Source organism: Nycticebus coucang, chromosome 15 (assembly GCF_027406575.1).
Source record: "Nycticebus coucang isolate mNycCou1 chromosome 15, mNycCou1.pri, whole genome shotgun sequence".
NCBI classification, from domain to species: Eukaryota; Metazoa; Chordata; class Mammalia; order Primates; family Lorisidae; genus Nycticebus; species Nycticebus coucang.
In genome coordinates, this window is record NC_069794.1 from 4961361 (window position 1) to 4984884 (window position 23524).

Sequence of the window (23524 nt, forward strand, 5' to 3'; positions counted from 1 at the left end):
CGGCCGCAGTTTGTGCTGGGTCCACACCCCTTAAGAGATCCCCCAAGAATCAGAACTCTTGGGGGATGGGCCCCCAGACCCGGATTGGGAGTGGGGCGGGGGGAAGCTAGAGTTTCATTCAATTTCACGCAATACTACGGTCCGGGGAGGGCTCCTGCACTGCACCGCAGGGAAGTGCCGCCAAGGCTTGATTTCCCCTCAGCAGAGTGCCCTCTCCTCGCTCACGTGTCCCAGAGTCAGCGCTGACCTGACGCAGCTCAGGCACTGTACACTCCCCTCGAGAAATCACCCAAGGAGCCGAACTCCTGGGGGATAGGCCCTCAGACCCCGAGTGAGAGTAGGGGTTCTCAGCTCTCAGCGGGGAGGCCAGAGTCTGATTCAGTCTTGGGCCCCCTATGCCCGGGGAGGGTTGGTGCACTGCACCGCAGGGAAGTGCCGCGAGGCGTGACTCCCCCTCAGCCCAGTGCCCTCTCCTCACTCGGCGCGCCTCAGAGTCAATGCTGAGTAGTCGCAACTCGGGGACTGTCCACTCCCCTTGAGAAATCACCCAAGGATCCGAAGTCCTGGGGGATAGTCCCTCAGACCCCGAGTGAGAGTAGGGGCTCTCAGCTCTCAGCGGGGAGGCTAGAGTCTTATTCAGTCTTGTGCCCGGGGAGGGTTGGTGCACTGCACCGCAGGGAAGTGCCGCGAGGTGTGACTCCCCCTCAGCCCGTTGCCCTCTCCTCACTCGCGCGCCTCAGAGTCAATGCTGACCAGTCGCAACTCGGGGACTGTCCACTCCCCTTGAGAAATCACCCAAGGATCCGAAGTCCTGGGGGACAGGCCTCCAGACCTCAGTGGGCGGGAGGGGAGCGCCGGGGATTCAGGGTTGCCGGCAAAGGATTCCCAAAGTTTTATTCAGCCCTATGTCCGGCAGGAGAAGCCACGGCACCCCAGTAGGGGAGGTAGGTCCCGTTTTTAGAAGGTCTCTCCCATGGAGTGTAGTGGGAGGGGCTTTAATTTCTGCCCGCTTGTTCAATTGTGGGGCTCCAGAGCTGGTCTCATGGGGGAGGGGGACTCCCGTCCGCTTGGTGGTGGATTTTGTACCTTTTGTTTGCGTCCTTGTGATCACAACTTGCCTCAGCGGTGTTGATGTGCGTTCTTCAGCCTTCTCTCTTGGTGAGGCTCAAGTCCACCAGGATACTTACTAAATTCCTGTCCCTTAACTCTCCTTCTGGACAGGAGCCTTTGTTGAAAGCTGGCTTCAGTCCGCCATCTTGTCTCCCCCTGGTATGTTTTTCTTATCTGTCAAAATGTTAACAGGATTACTTTAACTTTTCTCCTTAGAATAACTTTTTATGAATTAGATTGTATTCTTTTTTTTGTCATTCCTTGGTCATGCCCACTCTCAGTTTAGCCATAAAGCCTAAAACACTTTTTTTTTTTGGTGACATAGTTTCACTTTCTTACCTCTGGTAGAGGGCTGTTATATCACAGCTCACAGCAACCTCCAATTCTTGGGCTTAAGTGATTTTCTTGCCTCAGCCTCCCAAGTAGCTAGGACTACAAGTGCCCCCACAATACCCCGCTATTTGTTGTTGTTGTTGTTGTTGTCATTGCTGTTTTAGCTGGCTGGTCCAGGTTCAAACCCACCACCCTTGGTATATGGGGCCAGCATAGGTGCCTCCCACCTTAACACTATTCTTGAATTGATATATTTCTGAAGAACAGTCAGGCAGATATATATGATATTCAGCTTTCTTAGCTGTAATGAGTCTGTCTTCCAACCGCAGAAGTAAAATCTTTTCTTCTCTTTGTAAGTGGTAGTTCACTTTCCTCAACGTGATATTAGGTGTTATCTGTTTACTGTTGCCAGACTCTGAGAAGCCACTTCTGTAACTAAAATTATGGTGTATCCTTCAGAGGTCCTGGGCTTGGAGTCCACTGTTAGAACTCCAAGGTAGGAAACATGGTTATATTATTTGAATAATAATTCTTTTTTTTTCTTCTACTTTCTTCTTGTGATTACAGCATCCTAACTTTACTTTGGGTGAATCTCTCCTTAGCCCAGGTAGTGTCTACAAAACTAACTTCATTCCGGGATTTCTGATAAAGGACACACATCAGACTAAGCCCTTCAACATGTTTCTGCCTCTCAGCCATAGTGATTGGTTAAGGGATGGGCTGTAGGACCAAGTGAGGTTGGTAAGAGCAAGACATCTCAATGATGTATTTAACTTTGGGTCTCCAGAGGCCACAGTAGGGACCTTAAGAGTGGAGCCAACACGGCAGAGTACAGAGCTGAGGGAATCACAGAGACTGAATCTTATGGCAGTGGTTGAGCTGAATATAGATGCACAGGAAGCCATCGTCATAAATTTTTGAAAACAAAAGATTCATTATTACATGAACTTAAATATTATAATTTGATTCTGGACATGATTGGTAGTAAAAGTTAATATATCGTACTCATTTTTCTTTTCTCAAATTAGTTTTCAGTCAATTTATCTATAGTTTGTGAATAACACAGAGCTAATTGAAAGACGAAGTCTGTTTTTTTTAGATCTCTAAGTGTTCTCCAGACATCTTTCCAAAAGGAATGTATTAATTTGCATTCCCACCAGCAGTGTAGAAGTGTTCCCTTTAGATCCGCCATTCAATCCTATAATTCCTCTACTAGGTATATACCCAGAAGACCAAAAATCACATGATAACAAAGATATTTGTACCAGAATGTTTATTCATAATTGCTAAGTCATGGAAAAAGCCCAAGTGCCCATCTACCCATGAATGGATTAATTGTGGTATATGTACACCATGGAATATTATGCAGCCTTAAAGACAGATGGAGACTTTACCTCTTTCATGTTTACATGGATAGAGCTGGAACATATTCTTATTAGTAAAGTATCTCAAGAATGGAAGAAAAAGTATCCAATGTACTCAGCCCTACTATGAAACTAATTTATGGCTTTCATATGAAAGCTATAACCCAGTTATAACCTAAGAATATGGGGAAGGGGGAGAGGGAGGGGAAGGAGGGGGGAGGATGGGCGGAGGGAAGGCGATTGGTGGGATTACACCTGTGGTGCATCTTACAAGGGTACATGTGAAACTTACTAAATGTAGAATATAAATGTCTTAACACAATAACTAAGAAAATGCCAGGAAGGCTATGTTAACCAGTGTGATGAAAATATGTCAAATGGTATATAAAACCAGTGAATGGTGCCCCATGATAGCATTAATGTACACAGCTATGATTTAATAAAAAAAAAAAAGAAAGAAAAAGAAAGAGTATGTCTGTATTTGCAGAGAAAAGGGAGCAGTATATGTAGCTCTGTGAGTTTTGAAAAGGTTTGGATAAGAAAGAGAACAGGTGGGTATTTGCCAGCATTCTGTTGTGCACCTGGTGCATGTGTCCAGGTGGCAGGGTCAACCACAGCCTCAGGTCGGATCACATGTGACATCCCTGAGGCACTGTGATTGGTTCAAGGCAGGTGTGGATGACGTGTGACAGCCCTGAGGCACTGTGATTGGTTCAAGGCAGGTGCGGATCACGTGTAACAGCCCTGAGGCACTGTGATTGGTTCAAGAGTGATCCACTTGACTGAAGCCTCTCTAGACATAGTGAAACTCAGGACTTTCGTGGGAGTTTCCAGAAGAGAATCTGTCATTTCTAATGGTCTTGGACTTTGGAGCATGTGGGATGGCGGTTGCTGACAGTCTTGCCGCTTGAGTGAAGCATCTACACATAACCAGATCCAGCAAATCTGAAGTCAGAGCAAGAGGTCGACAACAAACATGGCAATAAAGACATTGATGAACTCCTCCTCCCCCAATCCAGCTATACCTGAAAGAAAGCTTATCCTTAAATTTTCAGTTATGTGCTCTAGTAAGTTGATATTTATTAAGTCTATTTAGGATTTTTTTCTTTTGGTTTCAACAGAGATATCCTAAATGCTGTGGTCTGAGATGAGTTGTCCTTGGCACAGTCGTATTGTGTCTGCACAAGCCTCTCTCATGGAGCATGTATTATGTCTTTACACATATCCACTTTCACTCACTAATTATTGATTTGTGCTGTCACTCTGTTAGCTACTGTACATACAGAAAGACATGCTGTCAAAGAGGAGCCTATAACAAGGTTAAAAAAAAACAAAACAAAACAGAAGAAAAGCAGATGTATGGATGAACACAGGCAATATCACCCCCAAGATGGAGCAGGGATTACTGACCTAAAGTGAATGACCCACGATAGAGGTTCAGGAAGTTCACGAGCACTGAAAAATTATAGGCAAAATGTTGACTGTATGAACCTATAAACCTATTTCAGGGAGAGTGTGTAGAGCTGATACCAGGGAAGCCAAGAGGTACTTTACCTCCAAATGCCTTAATTTCTGCTGCGTACATTATTGTGGGAACACCAAAAAAGAAAAAAGTCAATATTAAAATTGTAACTACATTGAGAATATGTTGAGGATGTGCTCACATTTCTATTCCTAGCAAAGCACATAAACACTACTTAGTATCTATTGGTGAAATGAATTAATGAATGACTAGCTTTGTTGGGAATAGTCAAGGAAAGCAGGAGGGGAAAAAGAATACGTGCAATGAAACTTAATGAATGAATCAGAATTTACAAAGCAGACTGAATTGGTGACATATTTGTTCTTTTGATGATGAGTTTACATAATCTTAAATTTAATTTTCTTTGAAGCCCTTAAAAGTAATGTATAAATACATTCACCCATATTTCTAGACTGTAAGCATCACATGGTCAAAGAAGCACTTTGCATTGTCCAACAGTGATTCAGGGAGGGCAAGACATTTTACCAAATATTAGCACAATAAATATTTCAGAATGGATGGTTGAATGAATATAAGTCACACAGGATTTTAGAACTCTAAACTTTTATGTTTGTAACTTTGTGGAGGAGATGTGCACCAGTATCAGAGAATAAGTCAGTAATATGCATACAAACCCTTTTAATAGGTGAGAGTTTATGTTCCCTTTAGGATAGCTATAAATTTTTGACAAAAGATTATTGCATGAACTTAAATCTGATATAATTGGTCTTGTGTTTTTTCCATTGATTTTTAGTCTTCTTTCATAGTCAACCTCTTTGTTTAGTTGAGTTTATTTTCATATTTAATTAATGTGCCCAGAAATTATATTAAAAAAGTAAATACCTAAGTGAGTTATTCATATCCAGATATGTGACTCATTGTCTTAGAACCATTTATGATGTAATATTTCCCTAATCTTTTAACATATACTAAATTCTCATATATACTAGGTCCTTTTTCTACAGTTTTTATTTTCACTATTCATCTACTCTTGGGCCACTTACACATTGGTATAATCATAATATTATTAAACTAGGTATACTTTAGCACCCGGCAGGCTTAACATCCTCACTATTCTTTTAAACACATTTTAAAATTCACCTCTGTTGGAGTGTTCCCACTTTGGGTGGAGGTTTCTTAGATGTGTTCCCCCTCCTCTTTGTTTACAATTAATTTTTTTCCTAAACTCCCATCCATATCACCCCTGGTGGTTCTAAAGTTTGAGAACCAGTGTGAGATATTCCAGAGTCTACCATTTCCTGGATGTATCAGATCTCAATTTATGATTAAACTTGTAGTCAGTGGCACAAAGCTATTCCTTTATAACTGGCTTCTCTGGGCTCTGTTCCTCTGGCTTCACCCATGCATGGGCTCGAGATTCTCCGAGGGGTGAAGGGGAAGAAGCTGGATCTGGTGTCAAACGTTCATGGGATGAGTATAAGTCATTCTTCTCCCGCCCCCCAGCAACCCCCTCTGCTTCCCTATGAGTGTCCTGAGCTCTGGGACACCACCCTGAAGGCCGACTGAAGGTGGAGGCAGATGTTCCCGTGACAGCTGCAAGCTGCTGCAGGAGCACATTCAGGGAGGCTCCATTTGAGTGTCTATTTATACTCCCAGACAAACTTCATAACTTGTTAGAGTCTTAAAGAGTCGTATTTAAATTGAAATTGTGATAAGTAAACCACATTTATGCACAAATACAAGACAAATCCATATACAATAAATACAGGCAAGATCGATTTCTTTGGATGAATCAGAAGCTTACGTGGAAAAACCATAAATTAGTATATATCACATTTAAGGATGGAAAGAAATTAAATAGATTTATGTCTTCAACTCATATTTTATGTGTTGATTTAGATACACTGCTATTTAAAATAGCACATAAAAGTAATACATTAATTTTTATGCATGTTTTTATACCCTCAAAATTTTTCAAACTCTTCACTTAGAAGTTTGACATCAGACCCTCAATTACCACTAAAGCCACTTGTGAAGCCACGAAGCTGTCACCAACTTCACTGTTACCTTTGTTGACCTGCCCTGCTTGGAACATTCTATGATGATGTCACAGGGCAATTTTGTACCAAACCAGAGAACCCATGCATGTAATGGTGAGACTGTTCTTTCTCTTTATATATCAAAAAATCCCTGAAAATGTATTCTTAACCACTGTCGCATGCCCACTTTTTATGTTGCTTTCTAGTCTGATTCCCAAAATGCTTATTTAGAATGGTATCGAATACTTGGTACTGTGAAATCACTGCCTCAGAAATAATTACTAAATTTTCCTCCTTTCAAAATATCCTTTGTTATATTATGAACTCCATTGGATAACCTCTATAACCATGTAATACTAACATTGGTGAATGCTATTTCAGCAGAATATGTCTTCCCTAAAAGAAGCTTGAAATAAAACAGTGAGAAGTACTCACAATATGAACCACTCAAATATAAGTAGCTTTTTCTTTTCTGACAGGTTATTTCTCTTAGGAGTTGTAATCACACCTTGTTTTCAAGTAGATTTCGATTGATTTGGAGAGAATTTCCATCTTCATAATAACTATTTTCCTATTTAGGCACAAGCAGATTTTCTAATGTTGAAATCTTTTCGTGTATTTCTCAATAACGTCTGTTCATTTCTCCATATGGGCCTTGCTCTGTGTACCTTGAAGTATTTCCCTCTGTCACTTTTTACTTGCAAAACTCTCCATGTGTACACACTTCTAGAACAGTGGGCAAACAGTCAATAATGTCTATGATGATTTTGATGATGATGTAGACTTTTTAAGGCATACACGATATACCATATTTCCATTCTATGAAAAATGTTGAAGTAATTCTGCTTATGCTAACTCTTTATCACAAATAATATTATTTAACACTACATTCTCCACAGATGGATGTTGATACTGGTTTAAAATTTAGAGTATGCACGCTTCTTTCACTAACATTTGGCTCATTATCCAACAGGCCATCACTGCAGCAAGTAAGATTCACTGGTATGAAACATGACTGGTTAAAGATACAGCTTCCTCAGAGCTCACCCTAGTTCTACAGAAGCAAGTCTCTGGAGAGGGGCCCAAATGTACTTACAAGTCCCCACTTGTTCTCCGCCCAGAAACGTTTGAAGACTACTGAGCGAGAGCATGGGGGAAGTTCAGAGAGAGAAGATTTTAGTTCAGCTAAAAAAGCTCAATTGAATGAAGGTGAAACCAAGGTTATAGAAAGACCCTGGCACATTTATCATCTTGGTAACTAACTAGAGGCCTCAGGTACTTTATGGTGGTAGAACTTGCTTTTATCTTAAAGAAAGGTTTACATTTGCAAATTATAGTGAACTTAAAGACTTATGGTTTAATCTTTTTCAAAAAGAGACTATTCTTTATCAGCTCTTTATGCTTAACCTGTTTTTAAAAATGTAGACGTTCTGGTCAAAAATTTATATATCATCTGTGAATTCTGAAGCACAAAATTCCTTTAATAGACTACTATGTCTGTATGAGTATAATCTATTGTAACTTACACGTAACACATAAACAGTGCACAGGAATAACAAAAAGGGGTTCCTATTTTTGTGCATTGAGAAGGGGTTCAGCATGGATAAAGACAAGACCACAGGGTTGTTATTTACTTGATTTATAGAGTGGGTATTTAGAAATAATGGTTTTCACTACAAAAGAAGATAATCTCGATTTGACTGCTCTTCTGTGGTAAAATCATTTCGCAAATGGTGACTCTATGGGATAAGGACAGATTTTTGAGAGGACAACAAACGTATCACTTTATTTTTTTAAAGGTAAAATAAGAAACCCGTCTCCATTCCAAGGCATAGCAAATTTAGCCATTTAAATAGGAATAAAAGCACAGATGCCCATGAAAATAAGCATCATCAAATAACTTAACTTTGAATCTTTGAAGGATACGAACATAAAGGACAGCCTGAACAGTAACCACTGATCTGTGGAACATACGCAGGTTGTTTCTGTAATGTTCTCTTGGATAAAGTACATCCTGCTGCCAGAGCCCTCCATATAATGTATTTGCAACTCTCTGCTATTCAGAAGCCTACTGCGATGTGCTTGCGCTATTCAAATTCTCTGCACCATTAGTCACAGTCCCAGGTAAAACCTACGTGGGAGTTTCTAGACTCCACAGCCTGCTTTTCCTGATAAATGAAACCTACATTCCACCCAACCCCTTTGCACTTCTTTGCCACTGTGCAACATTTTAGTGGATAAGCTAAAAAGAATCAACATTTATTAATCTGGTTAACACTTTCTTTAAACATATTCCTCCTTTTGATTTAAGTGAACAATGATGTTAACGAAAATGCACATTTAAATCACGATCTAAATTTTCTTAATGAATACCAATATCTCTCAGGAGAAAGGCCAATTTCCATTGCAAATTCTATAGCGCTATTCATAACAGAGCCCCAGCCCTTTTCTCTGGCCTTCCCACTTGTGCTTTTCCTAAGGTACAGGTCACAGCCAACTCAGCCCCTTCTCCTGTGGACCCTCCAGGGATCTGGGCTCCATTCAGCTCCTGCATCCTTGAACACTGTTGTTCCTCTGAAATGTCCTTTCCCACTTTATTAAAGATTCCTTTTGGATCCCAATCAATGCCCCCATTGCCCACTCATTCCTGATCTCTCTCAAAATCCAATGAAAGGTCATTGCTCTACTCTGAAGTCCCAATAATCAATAATGCTTACACAGTCTCTTTTACTGCGAGTTCTGGGTTTCTTGATTTTCTCTACCCCTTTGACTAAGCTTCAAGAAGCCAGATCTGGTCTTTCATCTGTCTTCCTACGGTTTACCTTAGAACCAAAGAGCAAAGGTGGAATTGGTTGTTGACAGTTTACTTTTAGTGGCCTTGCACTCCTAAATTTGTCTTGTATGAAAGTGTGCTAATTCATGAGAAACAAGAGAGGAAGAGAAGGCCGGCTTACTTAAAAACAAAGAATTAACTCTGTTATTGAAAGATAAAAATTTGACATAAAAAGTGACATAATTTGATTAGAGTTGCATAAATATAAGGTTAAAATGATAGAACTGTCCTTTGCTTTTTTTTTTACCTTTTTTGAGAATTACCAAGTTTTAATTTTATACATTATTCCTCCCATTTCTAGTTCTCTTTCTCATTTAGTCACACACTCAGAGTAAGAGAGATGCAAATAATCTGAGCTGCCATGAAAATCTGCAACATTAAAGGGAAATGTAATCTAATGTGGAATGTATTCTATACTATTTCAATCCTACAAAAAATCTTGCCTACTAAATATATCACAAAACAGGAAATTAGAAATATTAGGAAGATGCTGAGCATAGCTGGGTGTTCAGATCAATTCTATGACTTTTTAAGTTGCTCTTTTGCTTTTAAAAATTTTTTCTAAAATGTCTATATGGTACTTATGTGATAATTATGTGTGTAAATGCTTGTCTATGCCTGCATATATATTTAGTTTATAAGATATTGTGTATGAGGGTCTATTTTAAAGTATAGTTGCCTGATTACTAAACAATCCTATTAATGATATTTTTGTTTGAATTATGAAGAAAAATGCTGACATTAATCAGAAACTCAGTACACTCAGTTCCAAAGTACTAGAATGACGTACTTACACAAACGGTCTTTAAAAACATTCCATGACGCGTAGCAAGGAAACCAGCCGTCAGATGGATGCAGCTTTGTCCTGGTCATTACATACAGTTAGGAGGAACTTAAAATTGACATGGGTAAAATGTAGTATATGCAGTACCTTATTACGCTGCCCAGTGAGTTTTGCAGCTTTCTGTTTTAAAATTGCCTGCTTCTCCGGCATCACCCCCAACTTGCCCCCGCTTCCAGCCTCCCACACTCACAGCACCCAATCAACCCTTTGTTTCTCAGGGATTTACTTAGAACGAAGGCACCTAACAAGATGCGGTGAATGTGCACCCTGGCAGGGCATTCGTGTCACCAGAAGCAGGGAAGGGACAGGGACAGAGAGAACCCTGTCCTAGCCACGAGTGGCAGGCGCACAGGCGGCGGGTGGCCCCGGCGCAGCCTCCTGCTCCCGCGCGGCGGGGGGGAACGCGGAGCGGATCTTCAGATAAAAGGAAACCGACGGTTGCGCACAGCGTCGACCCCCGTGAGCCCCGAATCGAGGTGACTCAAGATTTTCCCAGTGTGTTGTCGCCGTCTCCTCTCAGAACTCCGAGAGCCAACGCTAAGGGGCACCAGAGACTCAGACTGCAGCGACTGGCCGGGGCAGCCCGGCGCGCCCGCCGCTGCGGAAGTGCGGGGCCCAGAAGCGCCCCCGGCGGCGGGGCGGGGCGCGGCCGTCACCGCGGGGTGGGGGCTGGGTGGGTGTCAGGAAGCCTGAGGTGCTCCGGGTCCGAGGAGGCGTCCTCAGAGACTCCGCCGCTGAACGCGGAGGAGAGGTCGAGGCAGTGACCCCAGGTAGCGCTGTTCTTAACGGTTTTTCCTAAGACTCGGAATCGTTTACTTTCCAATATGCAAACATGGACCGAAATGGGCAGTAATATGGACCCGGGGGTAGACACGCGCGCGCGCGCCCCACCCCCTTATTACCCCTCGGTGTAATAAAACCACACGACGATAACTTAACGTGTGGCTGATCTGTAGTTGTCCAGGGCTCCCGAGAGACATTCCAAGGGACCAGATGTCACCTCGTTTCTGTCTAGCCAGTTCGCGTTTCCTCCCTGACCTCCACCCTCCCCCCTGGAAGCGTCGCTCCTTACTGAAGCCGACTAGACCCAAACCCTCGCCCCGGCGGAGACCTCCGACCCAGCGCCCGCAGCCAGGACTTTCCCACAGACCCAGAGCGTGGGAGACGCTGGAGCCCTCAGCGTCCTCGGCCATGCAGTCCGCATTCTGACTTTTTTCAGTGGTCAAAGAAAACAGCCGAGTCGGGAGGGTGCTCGGGAAGGGAAGAGAGGCCGGGCGCCGGGCTCGGGTGCCGGGCGGGGGCCACCCTGAGCCGCCGGCCCGCCGCCTCCGGCCCCGCGCGTCCTCGCGGCCGCCGCCTCCCGCGCCGAGCCCGGCGCCAATGCGCCAGGAGGGAGCGATCTCGGCGCGGGAGGAGATGACGCAAAAGCCAGCGCTGCCCCCCAAAAAGTGCTTCTCCAGGACGAAGATGGCGGCAACTTAGCCCAGGGACTGAAGATGACTGTGGCTCTCCGGAGGCCCAGCCCAGGCGATTCGGCCCGCAGGTCGGCGGGAGGCGGCGTCAGCAGTCGGAGCCCCGGCGGCGGCGCCCGCGGGCAGACCTGCGGCAGCGGCGGCGGCAGCAGTTAGAGCGCGGGGTGGGGGGTGGGGGGGAGGGGCAGCCCCGCCGGCGTTGGCAGCCCAGGCTCCGGACTCCGGGAGAGCCAGCGAGAAGTAGGAGCGGGAGGCGGAGGAGAAGAAAAAGGAGAAGGAAAGGAAGGAGGAGGAAGAGGAGGAGAAGACGAGGAGGAGGGGGGAGGAGGGGAGGCGCTCTGGTCGCCGTCAGTGGGCAGCGGAGACGCGGCATGCCCCCGGCGGGGGAGAGCGGGCCGTCCTCAGCAGCGCCATGGGGACCCGCGCGCTGACCATGCCCGGGTGAGAGGAGCAGCGCCAGCCACCCCGCCGCCTCCACCGTCACCTCCCGCACTCAGCCTCGCCGCTGGCCGCCCGCTCTAGCCTCGGCTCCTCCGCCTGTCTCTCCCTCTCTCTCTCTCCCTCTCTCTGCATTATTGTTTCCCACCACAGGGGATGGGGTCGGCTGATGATTAGGTCGGAAGCAAGTCAGATCTGTCTTCAAAGCCTGGTAATATTTATGTAGGCAAAAGAGAGCGAGAGGGAGAGAGAGAGAGAGAGGGAGAGGGGGAAGAGAGAGAAAGAGAGAAGAAACGGGAGGAGGGGATAAGGAAATTAAACCTCTAAGTCAATGCATATTGTGGTGACACTGGCACAGGAGCCCTCACGGTGGAGTCGGCCAGGGCTGTGCGTTCCCAAAATATGACCAGGGGTGCTTGGATGTGTCGGCAGTATGACGACGGCTTAAAAATCTGGTTGGCAGCACCCCGGGAGAACGAGAAACCGTTCATCGATTCAGAGAGGGCTCAGAAATGGCGACTGTCTCTGGCATCTCTCTTGTTTTTCACAGTCCTGCTCTCTGATCACTTGTGGTTCTGCGCCGAGGCCAAACTGACCCGCACCCGGGACAAGGAGCAGCAGCGCCAGCAGCAGCAGCAGCAGCAGCAGCAGCAGCAGCGCCAGCGGCAGCAGCAGCAGCAGCAGCAGCAGCAGCGGCCGCGGCAGCAGGAGCCCTCCTGGCCCGCGCTCCTGGCCAGCATGGGGGAGTCCTCGCCCGCCGCCCAGGCACACAGACTCCTCTCCGCCTCCTCGTCTCCCACCCTGCCCCCCTCCCCGGGAAACGGCGGCGGTGGCGGCAAGGGCAGCCGAGGCAAAAACAACCGGAGCAAGGCTCTTTTTCTAGGAAACTCCGCCAGACCTGTGTGGCGCCTGGAGACTTGTTACCCCCAGGGCGCCTCCTCGGGCCAGTGCTTCACCGTGGAGAATGCGGACGCCGTGTGCGCCAGGAACTGGAGTCGGGGGGCGGCCGCCGCCGGGGAGGCGCGGGAGGTGAGGAGCAAGCACCCCGCTCCTCTCTGGAACTTGTCGGATTTTTACCTTTCGTTTTGTAATTCCTACACACTTTGGGAGTTGTTCTCCGGGCTGTCCAGCCCCAACACTTTGAACTGTAGTTTGGATGTGGTGCTCACGGAGGGCGGCGAGATGGCCACTTGCAGGCAGTGCGTCGAGGCTTACCAAGACTACGACCACCATGCGCAGGAGAAATACGAAGAGTTTGAAAGTGTGCTCCATAAATATTTACAGTCCCAGGAGTATTCGGTGAAATCGTGTCCTGAAGACTGCAAGGTAGGAACAGTGGACTTTTAGCCCCTTCTTGTTCTTTTCTCTCTGCGTTTGCTCTGCTGGGGTATCTTCTTGTGTTTATTTTTTTTTTTCCTCTGCCTCTGGTTTTGTGACTTTAATAGTTGATTTTATGGTTATAAGAGCTTGACTTGCTGTTTGGGTGAGAGACACTTGGTGGATTTCTGGTAGACTGACGCCTTCATCTGGGAATCCCTGAAGATCAGGGAAGTCCTGGCCTTTTGAGATAATAAAGCTGGTGCTTACCCTGCTCCTTACACCTGTGCAGTTAGCTCGAACTCTGCTACATCTTTTCAAAAATGTGATATGACTAAGACTCGTCAGAAGAATGGCAATGGGACTGAATATTGATGCCCGCGAGAAAAGTCAGAAGAGTCAGGGAAAGGCATTTCTGGTTTGGCATGTGGGTCTGCGAGCAGGAAGTCTCTGGTAGTGACATCATGGAGTTGGTTGACCAAGGGAACCAGAAAAAGTGTTTGAAGTTTATGTAGGAAAAAAAATGTGCTTGTTCAGGGTAGTTCTGGTTGTTTGGAGAGTCTGGGGGGCCTACTTGAGCCTATGTACTCTAAGTTTCCTGTTTTGTTTGGGGAATTTGTGTAATTATTGATCTGAGACTCACTATGAGTGGCAGGTTCTAATTAGGTGTCTAGTGACTGGTTAGTAATGTTGGATTATTTATCAGACACATTATGTAATTAGGTTGGATTTTTCAGTGTGCTTGTCATGAATGTTAGATGGCAAATGTTTGATGCTGTAAATTAAAATTTGCTGAAATATTTCGTGACTCATATTATATTTAAGATATCTATATTGAATGTAATAAAGAATATAACTCTTGCTTTGGGAAAGGAGAAATCTGCGCAAGTTTCTTAATAATTAGTCCTTGCAGCCATGTGCACAGCTCCTGTAGACGTGCCACTGTCCGTGGTGCTGAAATGAGGTTTACCCAAGAGATACATTGAAAATGAGGATACACTGCAGTGACCTTTTAGTAGGAAAGATATAATGATAAAACCTCTGTAAGCCTTAATATTTTGTCCCAAAGGTAATCTCTTAAACAAAACAATAAACTGGTATTGCTTTTAACAAGAAATAATACACCACATTCCCTGTCTCCCATTTTCTGTCCCATCACCAGAACCCCACACATAAACAGAGCAACTGTCCCTCTTTGCTTTGAGTGCTTGCACCGGGAAGTGCAGTCAAGGGTAATAAAGATTAAGGATTTTTGACGTTCTGACCATACAGCTGGACTACGCGGTGCCTATTGTAAATGGGTGTAGTTCAAGAGCCATATTTTACTTTAGGTTGATTAGTTAGGTATTTGACAATCAAACTAAACTCAGATTGACCTTGTTTTATCATCATTATTGAAGATCAGAAACATAGATCTGTGAAATTGTAAATGTGAGTCTATACAATTTAGAATGTTATTTGACTTAGTTAAATGTATATTAAACTTTGCTACCTTGTTTTTTCTTTTTAACCATACCACTATAACTCATGCCTGGGAATTAATGGTAAATATTTAATAATAAATTACTAGTATATTTATTGCATAGTTATTGATTTGGACAAAATGTGTGGACTGAAATGGCAAAGAAAAGTAAATGCTGTGTTTGCTAATTCTACTACTAATGAAAATGTTGCAGACTTTTCTGTATATTTAAGTTTAAGAGTGGCACCTTGTAATAATAGAATTCCCCTACTTCCCCAGAGGTGAGCCCTCACTTCTAATAATTTCAAGTTGTACTCAGTATTTTAAAAATAGTCTTTATTGTCAGTAAAATGCAGCATATTTTCAAATAAGCATGCAAAAGGTATCTTTGTTCCCATGTCCAAATAAATATATTAAAAGTTACCTTTCTCCTTAACCTGAATTAATGCTCAGCTTTATGTTTACATTATCATTGCTAGGTAGAAGGCATAGTGTAAGTTAAACTCATTTATAATGTTATTGAATGCTTCTGGGTTACATGTTTGTGTAAAGTAGGAGTTGTTAACTGTATATATAAAAAGCATGTTATAAAAACCTTAACTTGTTAAAAAAAATCCTTCCTCATGTTGAAAAGTAAACACGGACACTTAAGTTTGTCATCACTGCAGCAGAGACCTAATTACCTGTGATATAGATATTTCTTGGTTGTAGAATTTTTGTTGTTTTTCAGTTTGAAACATTTATTTCATAATGGCTGTTTTCAAAAATTAAGATTTCAAATTTAAAGTGCTTGAGTTCTTAGTTTAAGACTAATAATTCAATGTAGAAATATAATTGAGGCATAGTGTCTTAGTTTATTGTATGTTTTTTCTTTGATTCTGAAAAACCCGCAAACATACTCACATACAAACTATATTACATGGGCTAAAATGTCATTTGGCTTTAAAGATTGTGTCTGACTTTGTTTCTGAACACTTTGATTTATTTCAGATATTCTTGTAGTTATGAAATTACTATTATTAGGACTTTTGTTCAAGTTGTAAATTATATGCATTTAAAAAAATTTTAAAGGCATCTACAAAGTCATAGGCTACATTAAAAGTAAATGCATTATATTTCTGTAATTGATAATACTTTCATGAAAAAAATTGATTTAGTAGTTTAAAATATATTTGATGAAACTGTAGATAGAAATCAAATTGTTAGGATTTATATTTTAGAAAAAATATATTTACAATATTAACTTTATCATATCATATATAATTAATACACTGATTTCTGATGTTTTAGAGTTTATTATTGTCTAGTAGTACATTCTCCCTTCATTAAGGAGTTGCCAAATTCTAAATATATATAAAATGATTAAATATAACTCTGATTAAAATTGTTTAAACAACTTTTTCACCAATTTTTCAAAATAAACCTTTTAAAATAGATCTAATAGAATTAAAGTGACTGACTTGAATTCTCAATAACTGAGATCAAATGTAGTGTGGACTTACTTTGATAAACCTTTGTATTGTAACACATCATAGCAATCATTTACACCAAAGAAGATTTTTTACATATAATATTCGGATAAATAGCTGAGTTAATTTTCTTGAAAAGTAAATACATGTATTCACCTGGAAAATAATTTATGGTTAAACAAAGAATAAGAATGTTGTATATATCATTTACTGTAGAATTTTATTTGCTATATTACATAAATGGAGTAGAAAATATTATGGCAGTAATCTTTCCCTGTAGTTTGTAGTATTATTTAAAAATATTTAGTAAGAACAAGACAAATCTGTCAAAATCTTCAAGTTGGCACCAATATTAAAAAACGAGATATTCTAAGCCACAAAATTTCAAATGATTTTGTTAAATTCTTGATTTTTACTTAAATAAAGATTTTCTCTTGCATGTGCCATTTTTTAGTTCCTGAACATTCTTCAGAATAAATATTATTAAAATAAGGTATTTAGGGAATATAAATTTTTATGTTACAAGTTAAACTTTTTCATTACTGATAGCATTATTTACTATACTCTCAATTAGTCAGTGAAAGCCAAGTTTGAGATTACATTCTAACATAAATCATTGTACTATCTATACATTAGTTCCTTCAATAGTAATGCTAATATTTATACTCTTCAGAATCTATGAATTCTCATATTTTTATTTTCATAATCTTAATGAAAATTATTTGTGTATTTTTACTTAACAGATACTGACCAAAAGTTTACTTTACAAATATTAGGCATGTTAGGCATGGATAACAATTGTGGTACCTGAAAGTTTCTGTCTTGTTTGTAGGCATCACTTACAAATACTACCCAGTTTTAGAACATAGAATTTGGTTTTCCTAATGTGCAATTTGAAAAAAAAAAGTTCTTAATTTTTTTATTTATTTTACTTTCATGCATTATAGATCCAAAAGAAGTATTTTTAAAAGAAATATGTCATATTTAACTGAAATTTTGAACCTTATATATTATTTTGCTATTGATGAAGTGTTGTTGTAATATTATGTCACTGTTGAGAAATGCAGTAAATGGATCTTTTCTTATATTCCACCACTTCATTTTCAAATTATTTTTATAGTTGAATTGCTTCTTTACTAAATCAAAAAGTCTGATCATACAGATGATGACTTAAGAAAAAATTTTTATTGATACATAGTCATTATACATATTTTGACTACTTTAACCATTAATAAGGCTATTTATAAGATCAAAAAGAGTATCACAATCTTAAAATAATTTTTGTTTTTCATATTTTTTGTGCCATGTACAATTATTGCTTGTAATCTGTTTTATTTTCATAGAGAAACACCTAAAATTATATCTTATTATTACATGCCTATTGTCTTACATGTCAATGAATACATATTTTTACTTTGGACTTGTAACTGGGTCAAATTAGTAGCTGTACATAGCGTAATCTGAGTAATTGCTGTTATATATTGGTTTTTAAAAAGTTAGAATAATTGTTCTTCGATATTGGTTTTAATCACTTCCTAGATGAGTATTTGCATAAGTAAGATGAATTCAGGTTTGAAAGAAAGGAAAGCAAGCAGGCTCTCAGTCTCATCCCTTCCCAGATATAAATCACTATTTATGAAGGTAATTTTTTCTTGCTGGATTAAATATATAAGAAAAAATGCACAGATAAATATTTAAAACAAAGGGCTTTGATTTGAATTATCTGAACTATTGCTTTTATTTTATTTCTCAATTTCTTTGTCAACTTTATCTTCTGTGTCAATCTCACAATGATTACGCATCAAATATTTTGTGGTTTATATCAACATATATTGTAAAGATATTTCATCAACGGTAGTGAACATTAACTCTAGATTAGTAGCCTTTGGGGTAACAATAAGCTATCCTGGGGAGTTTTAAAGCACAGAAGCCTGGGTATCCCCAACCCCAAGAGATTCTGATGTTATTGTTCTGCAGGTGACGTGTGAGCCTAGGCTCTGTCAAAGTTTCCCTGGTGATTGAGATGTGCTGCCAAGGTGGAGAAACACATCCTGGTTGACAGTGACAATGAGTGTGGAATGACCTTTCAGTTCCTATGTCTCAGGAGTATGTAATAATCCAGTTTGCTCAGCTGATGATAGTAGAACTCAGATCTGTTTTTTTAAAGTCATGAAGGCAATAAAATATAGCTAAAGGACAGGGGAGCAAATATGTATTGATGAGGTGGAGGAAGTGGATGAGGGGCGAACTAACTGGGTCCCAGCTTAGGGACTGTGCCAGAGATAACACGGAGAGAAGTAGATGTGAATGTGTAAAGTGGCAGAGTTTTGGATGTTGAAGGATTTGTCAGCTGATTGTGCATTTTCTGTCTTTTAGCCAGGACTGAGTCATTATTCTGGTGCTCACATAATGGGCTGAGTACTTGAGCACAGAAATTGAATGACTGTCTTTGGGAGACTAATCAACGATTTGATTAAAGGTGTCCTAGCCTCATTATTTTTGTCTCAGATTGTATCCTATCCAAATGGGTAAAAGTCTAAATTTTACCCATTTGGATAGGATAGTCATATACCCATGGGCAAAAGTATATGGCTGGTTTTAAGAGAAAATGATTCAAGACTATTCTTTCTTCATCTATTCACTTCAGTAGACCTAGGAAGTTACTCATTCTTTTTCATTTTTTTTTTCATTGTGGTGATAAACCATGTTTTATTTTTTACTTATTTCTATAACAGTGGAATAACTAGTTGGCATTCATATAGTATTTTGGAGATACAAACTGCTAAGTAGTCAACGATTACTACCAAATTTAATTTGGAATTTAGTTTTAATAAGACCTTATCCTTATTCTGTTCTGGAGTGATTGTATTATTAGTTATCTTTTTATTTTTAACACAAGATACTCTATAAAACTAAATTAAATTTTATTGATTAAGAAATTAAGTATCATTATAATCCAAATAATGGAATTTCTTTAAAGTATTGTTCCAATTTATTCTGATCTTTAGTACAAGATACAGAAGTTTCACCTGTGTTCATTGTTAAGAAACGATGATGTATACCATGCATTGGACTAGAATGCATGAAGCTGTTTAATTCTTGGATGTCTAAAGTGTTAAAAAATAATAGTTGATTTTTCCCACTTGGTGTTTTATTCGGTCATTTATAAACAAAATATTACGGAAACTATCATAGATGGTAAAAAAATTCGGCAAAATGTATATTTATAATATCTATTTAAATACTGTTGTTAATCTTAACAGTAGTATAACCGTACGTATTCGTGAGGGTGAGTGCAATGATCATTTCTATGCAAATACTTGGAGGTTTTGTGTGTCAGTTGCTTTGTTCTACACTAGACATGAATTCTATCAAAATCGTGAGATTGATTGAGATTGACCCACTTCACCCCAGATTTCTTTTCTGTCCCTTGTCTGCTTTCTTTGTGCCACTTGGCTGTGCCCTCTCCTGCCACGTGGAAGCTGCACTTGCAAGGACCATGGACCTTAGGAAACCCAAGTTGAGGGTTCATTCTTTTCTTCTCTATGCTGTCACTTCCATGAAAAAGGATTGGTTTCTTTGTCACTAAACTATCATGGACTTTATTTGAAAGGAGAATTGTACTAACATATGAATGGGTGATCATAACAAAGTATTAGCTATCACAAAAAATCACTTGAACCACTCAGAAATTTAACTCCTAGAGCAAGCATTCATAGCAACTAATAGGCTGTAGAGTTTATTAGAAGTCAGAAACTATTCTAATTCATTTAATTCTCATGTCAACTTCGGAGGTATCATAAATTTTACACATGGTTAGTCAAGGACACACAGTTAATCATCCCAAGGTCAAACAGCTGGGTGATGTTACAGCTCAAGTTCACTTCATCATTTTAACTATTTTCTTTGTTTCCTTTTGATTAGGAATATTTACAAACACTCCAAAGAATTAAGAGATTAGAATGATAAGCCCATGTAAACCCTATAAATTTAGCAACTATTAAAAATTATGCCATATTTACTTCTTCTATTTATTTTAAACTTATCTTTGAAAACATTTGACAGATGATATAGAAAACTAAGAAGACAGAAATTTTAGAGTACAGGGCAACTGGGATGGATGGCCAGGTTTCTCCTATCAAAAGGTTAGGGGATATGTATGTGACTGAGCAGTGTGAAGACCAGAACTAAACTTAGGTTAATTTATTTCACATTTAGGAGCTGAGCAGAGAAAGGATGTGTGTGAAGTTTTGGTCAGAGGGAACTAAATTCTGGAGACCTGTGATAATTTTCGTGAACTCATACATTCACTACAATTGAGGGCATTCATCTGGTTGGACTGCCAAGACAAAGTTCTGCATACTAGATGGTTTATACCACAGACATTTATTTTCCCTCAGTTCTGGAGGATTGGAAGTTCATGACAAGATACAGAAGAATTTTGTTCCCAGGGAGAGTTCTTTTCCTGGCTCACACACAACCACCTTCTCACTGTGTCTTTCCTCATGTGCCTGCATTGAGAAAGATTTGGTGTTTCTTCCTCTTCTTATATAGTTGTTAGTCTTCTTGGTTAAAACTCTTTCCCCCTTATGACCTCTTTTAACTTTTGTTAGCTCATTATTGCTCTTATCTTCAAATGTAGTCACAGTGGAGATTAGGGCTTCAACCTAAAAATTTGAAGAGGCACATTTGGCCTGTAATTCTGAGTAAGGTGTGTCAAAGGCTATGGGATATGTCCAGGGAGATAATAGTGCTCACTTATGAAGTACTACTTATCCCATGAAATGTCTGTGACTTTTATTATCTGTCTGAAAAAATGTCAGAGGCAAATTTTAATCAAGGGATTTGCTTGAGATACCTTTTTTTTTTTTCCCCTCAAAAATTATCTCTGGCAATCATGTGGCAGTAGGTTGGTAGAAAGATCAATTCAAAAGCCACTGTCTTCCTTGGGAGCAATAGGATGGTCTTCTAAACCAGCACTCTTTAATAGAGCTTCCTGTGGAGATGGAAACGCTCTGTTCCCTGCACAGTCTGACATGGTCACCATCAGCTGAATGTTGCTCCTAAGCAATTACAAGATGGCAAGGGTAAATAAGGACCTGAATTTTTAATGTTATTCAATTTTAACTAGTCCAAATTTAAATAGCCCCATGTAGCTATGTTGGGGTCCCACCCAGGAGCAGGGTCTGCTAAGAACTCTGGGAACTGGCTGCAATCCACTAAAGAATTATAAAGTCAGAAACAGTGGTAAAGAAAGAGACATGAGACAGAGTAGAATTAAAGGCAGGAGCTCAGGGGTCCATTGCCTGTTTGTGGGCTTCTGGCAATGGCCCAGAGTGTTTGCTCCATTCTGATTTTATTGAAGTCTATTTGCCCAGAGGGTAAGATGAGGGAAGGAACAAAGATGTCAGCGGTTTCTGAGTAAGCATATCAGCTCCTATTGTTATTATTATTAACCCTAAGGGTAGCCTTCAGAAATCTGAAATCTGAGCCTTGTATTGGGAGAGCCTCCTGCTTGAGATCATACACACAGATTTCTAGGGAGGTGTTAAACTCTGATAGTTCTCTGTGGAGTAAACCACCACCTGCGTTAATCTCCTCTGAGGAATTGGTGGGAGGGAGGTATTTTACTCCCATCACCACCGCAGAGGATCTTCCTCTGTGATAAGGGATATAAGCTCTTCTGCCCATATTTCAGGGCTTGAGCTACTCTCTTGATCTCTGCCCCAGGTAAATGCGAATCTCCACAATGGGCATCTGCTTTGCCTGTTTAATAGGCAGGAAATGCCCTAGAAGATGTATCTTTTCCTAGGACTTGGCACAGTCCCTTCTATGGCCATTACTCTCCTCAGAGTGCTCACAGACTCAGCAGGGTGTTTGTAAGCTGTATCCCCAACAAGCTAGGATTTCAGAAAAGGCAGGAAGCTTGCTAGCAATGGCTAGCTTAAATGTAAACTAGCTGACTTTTCTTTGTTCTGACTCACTCAACTTACTTTTTAATTTTCCCATTTTTTCTGAGGGTGCTTTCCTTTGCCAAGAATGGGGTCTTCAGTCCCCATTCTCCCAGCAGGCTTGTGGACACCACATGTTGGACAGAAAATTCTAAGTGATTACCATGGCTATACAAGTGGAGAGGAAATATCAAATTCAGGAGACTTTCATGAGTCCAAACCAAATTCACAGTGCACAACTTATGTAGAGGGAGGATAGGAATCAAACTTTGTAAACTGTGCCACTGGGCGTATGTTGGTTCCATTTAATGAGATAAGAAGGAAAGAAGGAGAAACAAGCTGGGATTGGGACAGTTGAAAAACAGGAAGGCCATTGTTTTTGGAGATGGAGATATGAGGAGGTGTCCAGTGGATAGCATGCCATGTGAAATGGGGACTTGATGGCGAAGTTAACTCTCCATGTGTAGATCTGATCTGGAAGGGAGGGATGGAGACTCCATGGCAACAGAAACAGGTGAAGATCAACAGTCAAGTGTTTGGCAGAAAAGAGAACAGGAAAAGTGACTGAGAAAGGACAAGGAATATGAGTGAGCATGTGAGTGAGAGTGAGGGGGGAGAGAGAGAGGTAAGTAAAAGAGAGCGAGGAAGGGAGGGGGAGGAAGGAGAGAAAGAAGAAGGGAAAGGGAAAAGGGAGAATCATGAGAATGTGTCATAGGACTGTGATGTTATGAAAGGCCCAGTGAAGAATTTTTAAAAAGATACAAAATCAGTCAAGAGTATTCCACATTGCACACAGGGCATGTAGGATGAAGTCTGGAAATATGTCACTGAATTTGGCTATTAAGTCTTGGTCACCTTACAAGAGTAGTGTTAGTACAATGGTAGAAAGAGATGTCAAAATGTGATGGATTAGGCATAAGTGGGAGTTGAGTTCATAGGCATTAGTTCAGACCACTCTTTGCTAAGTTTGGTGGTGAAAAGAAGAGAACAGAATAAATGGGAAGATGGATCTGAGTTTATAGAAATAAATGATTTATGACTAAATGAACATTACAATATTTGCAACTTTTGATCTAAGATCCAGTTGGGAGTATATGATTGAAAGAACCATATTCAGAAAAAATTAATGATGGCACCAGATCCCACATAATAGGTGATGGGTTCCATCTTATTTCTCAGCCTGGGGGAGGAGGAAAGGTCGCATTTTGTACATGCTGCTATACAACCGCAATTCTTACAATGATTTGCCTTCATAGTTTCAAAAAATAAACACAATATCAACTTGAATCTGCTTGAATGAAGTAGAAAATTTATTTTCAAATAATGAAAAATAATTATTGGCTTTGAATATGGAATCATGCACAATCACATAGTTATGTGTCACTATTTTCTATAGGGATGATGTGCTG

At 40.8% G+C, this 23524-nt stretch overlaps 1 protein-coding gene across 3 annotated transcripts in view; it reads left to right on the forward strand.

Annotated features, from left to right (window-relative positions):
• Positions 1–11719: 11719 nt before the first annotated feature.
• Positions 11720–23524, forward strand: part of NALF1 (NALCN channel auxiliary factor 1) — a 619808-nt gene continuing 608003 nt past the window's right edge. For all 3 annotated transcript variants that reach the window (XM_053563927.1, XM_053563928.1, XM_053563929.1), the window contains exon 1: positions 11720–13242. In XM_053563927.1, the coding sequence (XP_053419902.1) occupies positions 12319–13242 (924 nt within the window). In that variant the 5' untranslated portion in view covers positions 11720–12318. The remainder of the gene's footprint in view (positions 13243–23524) is intronic.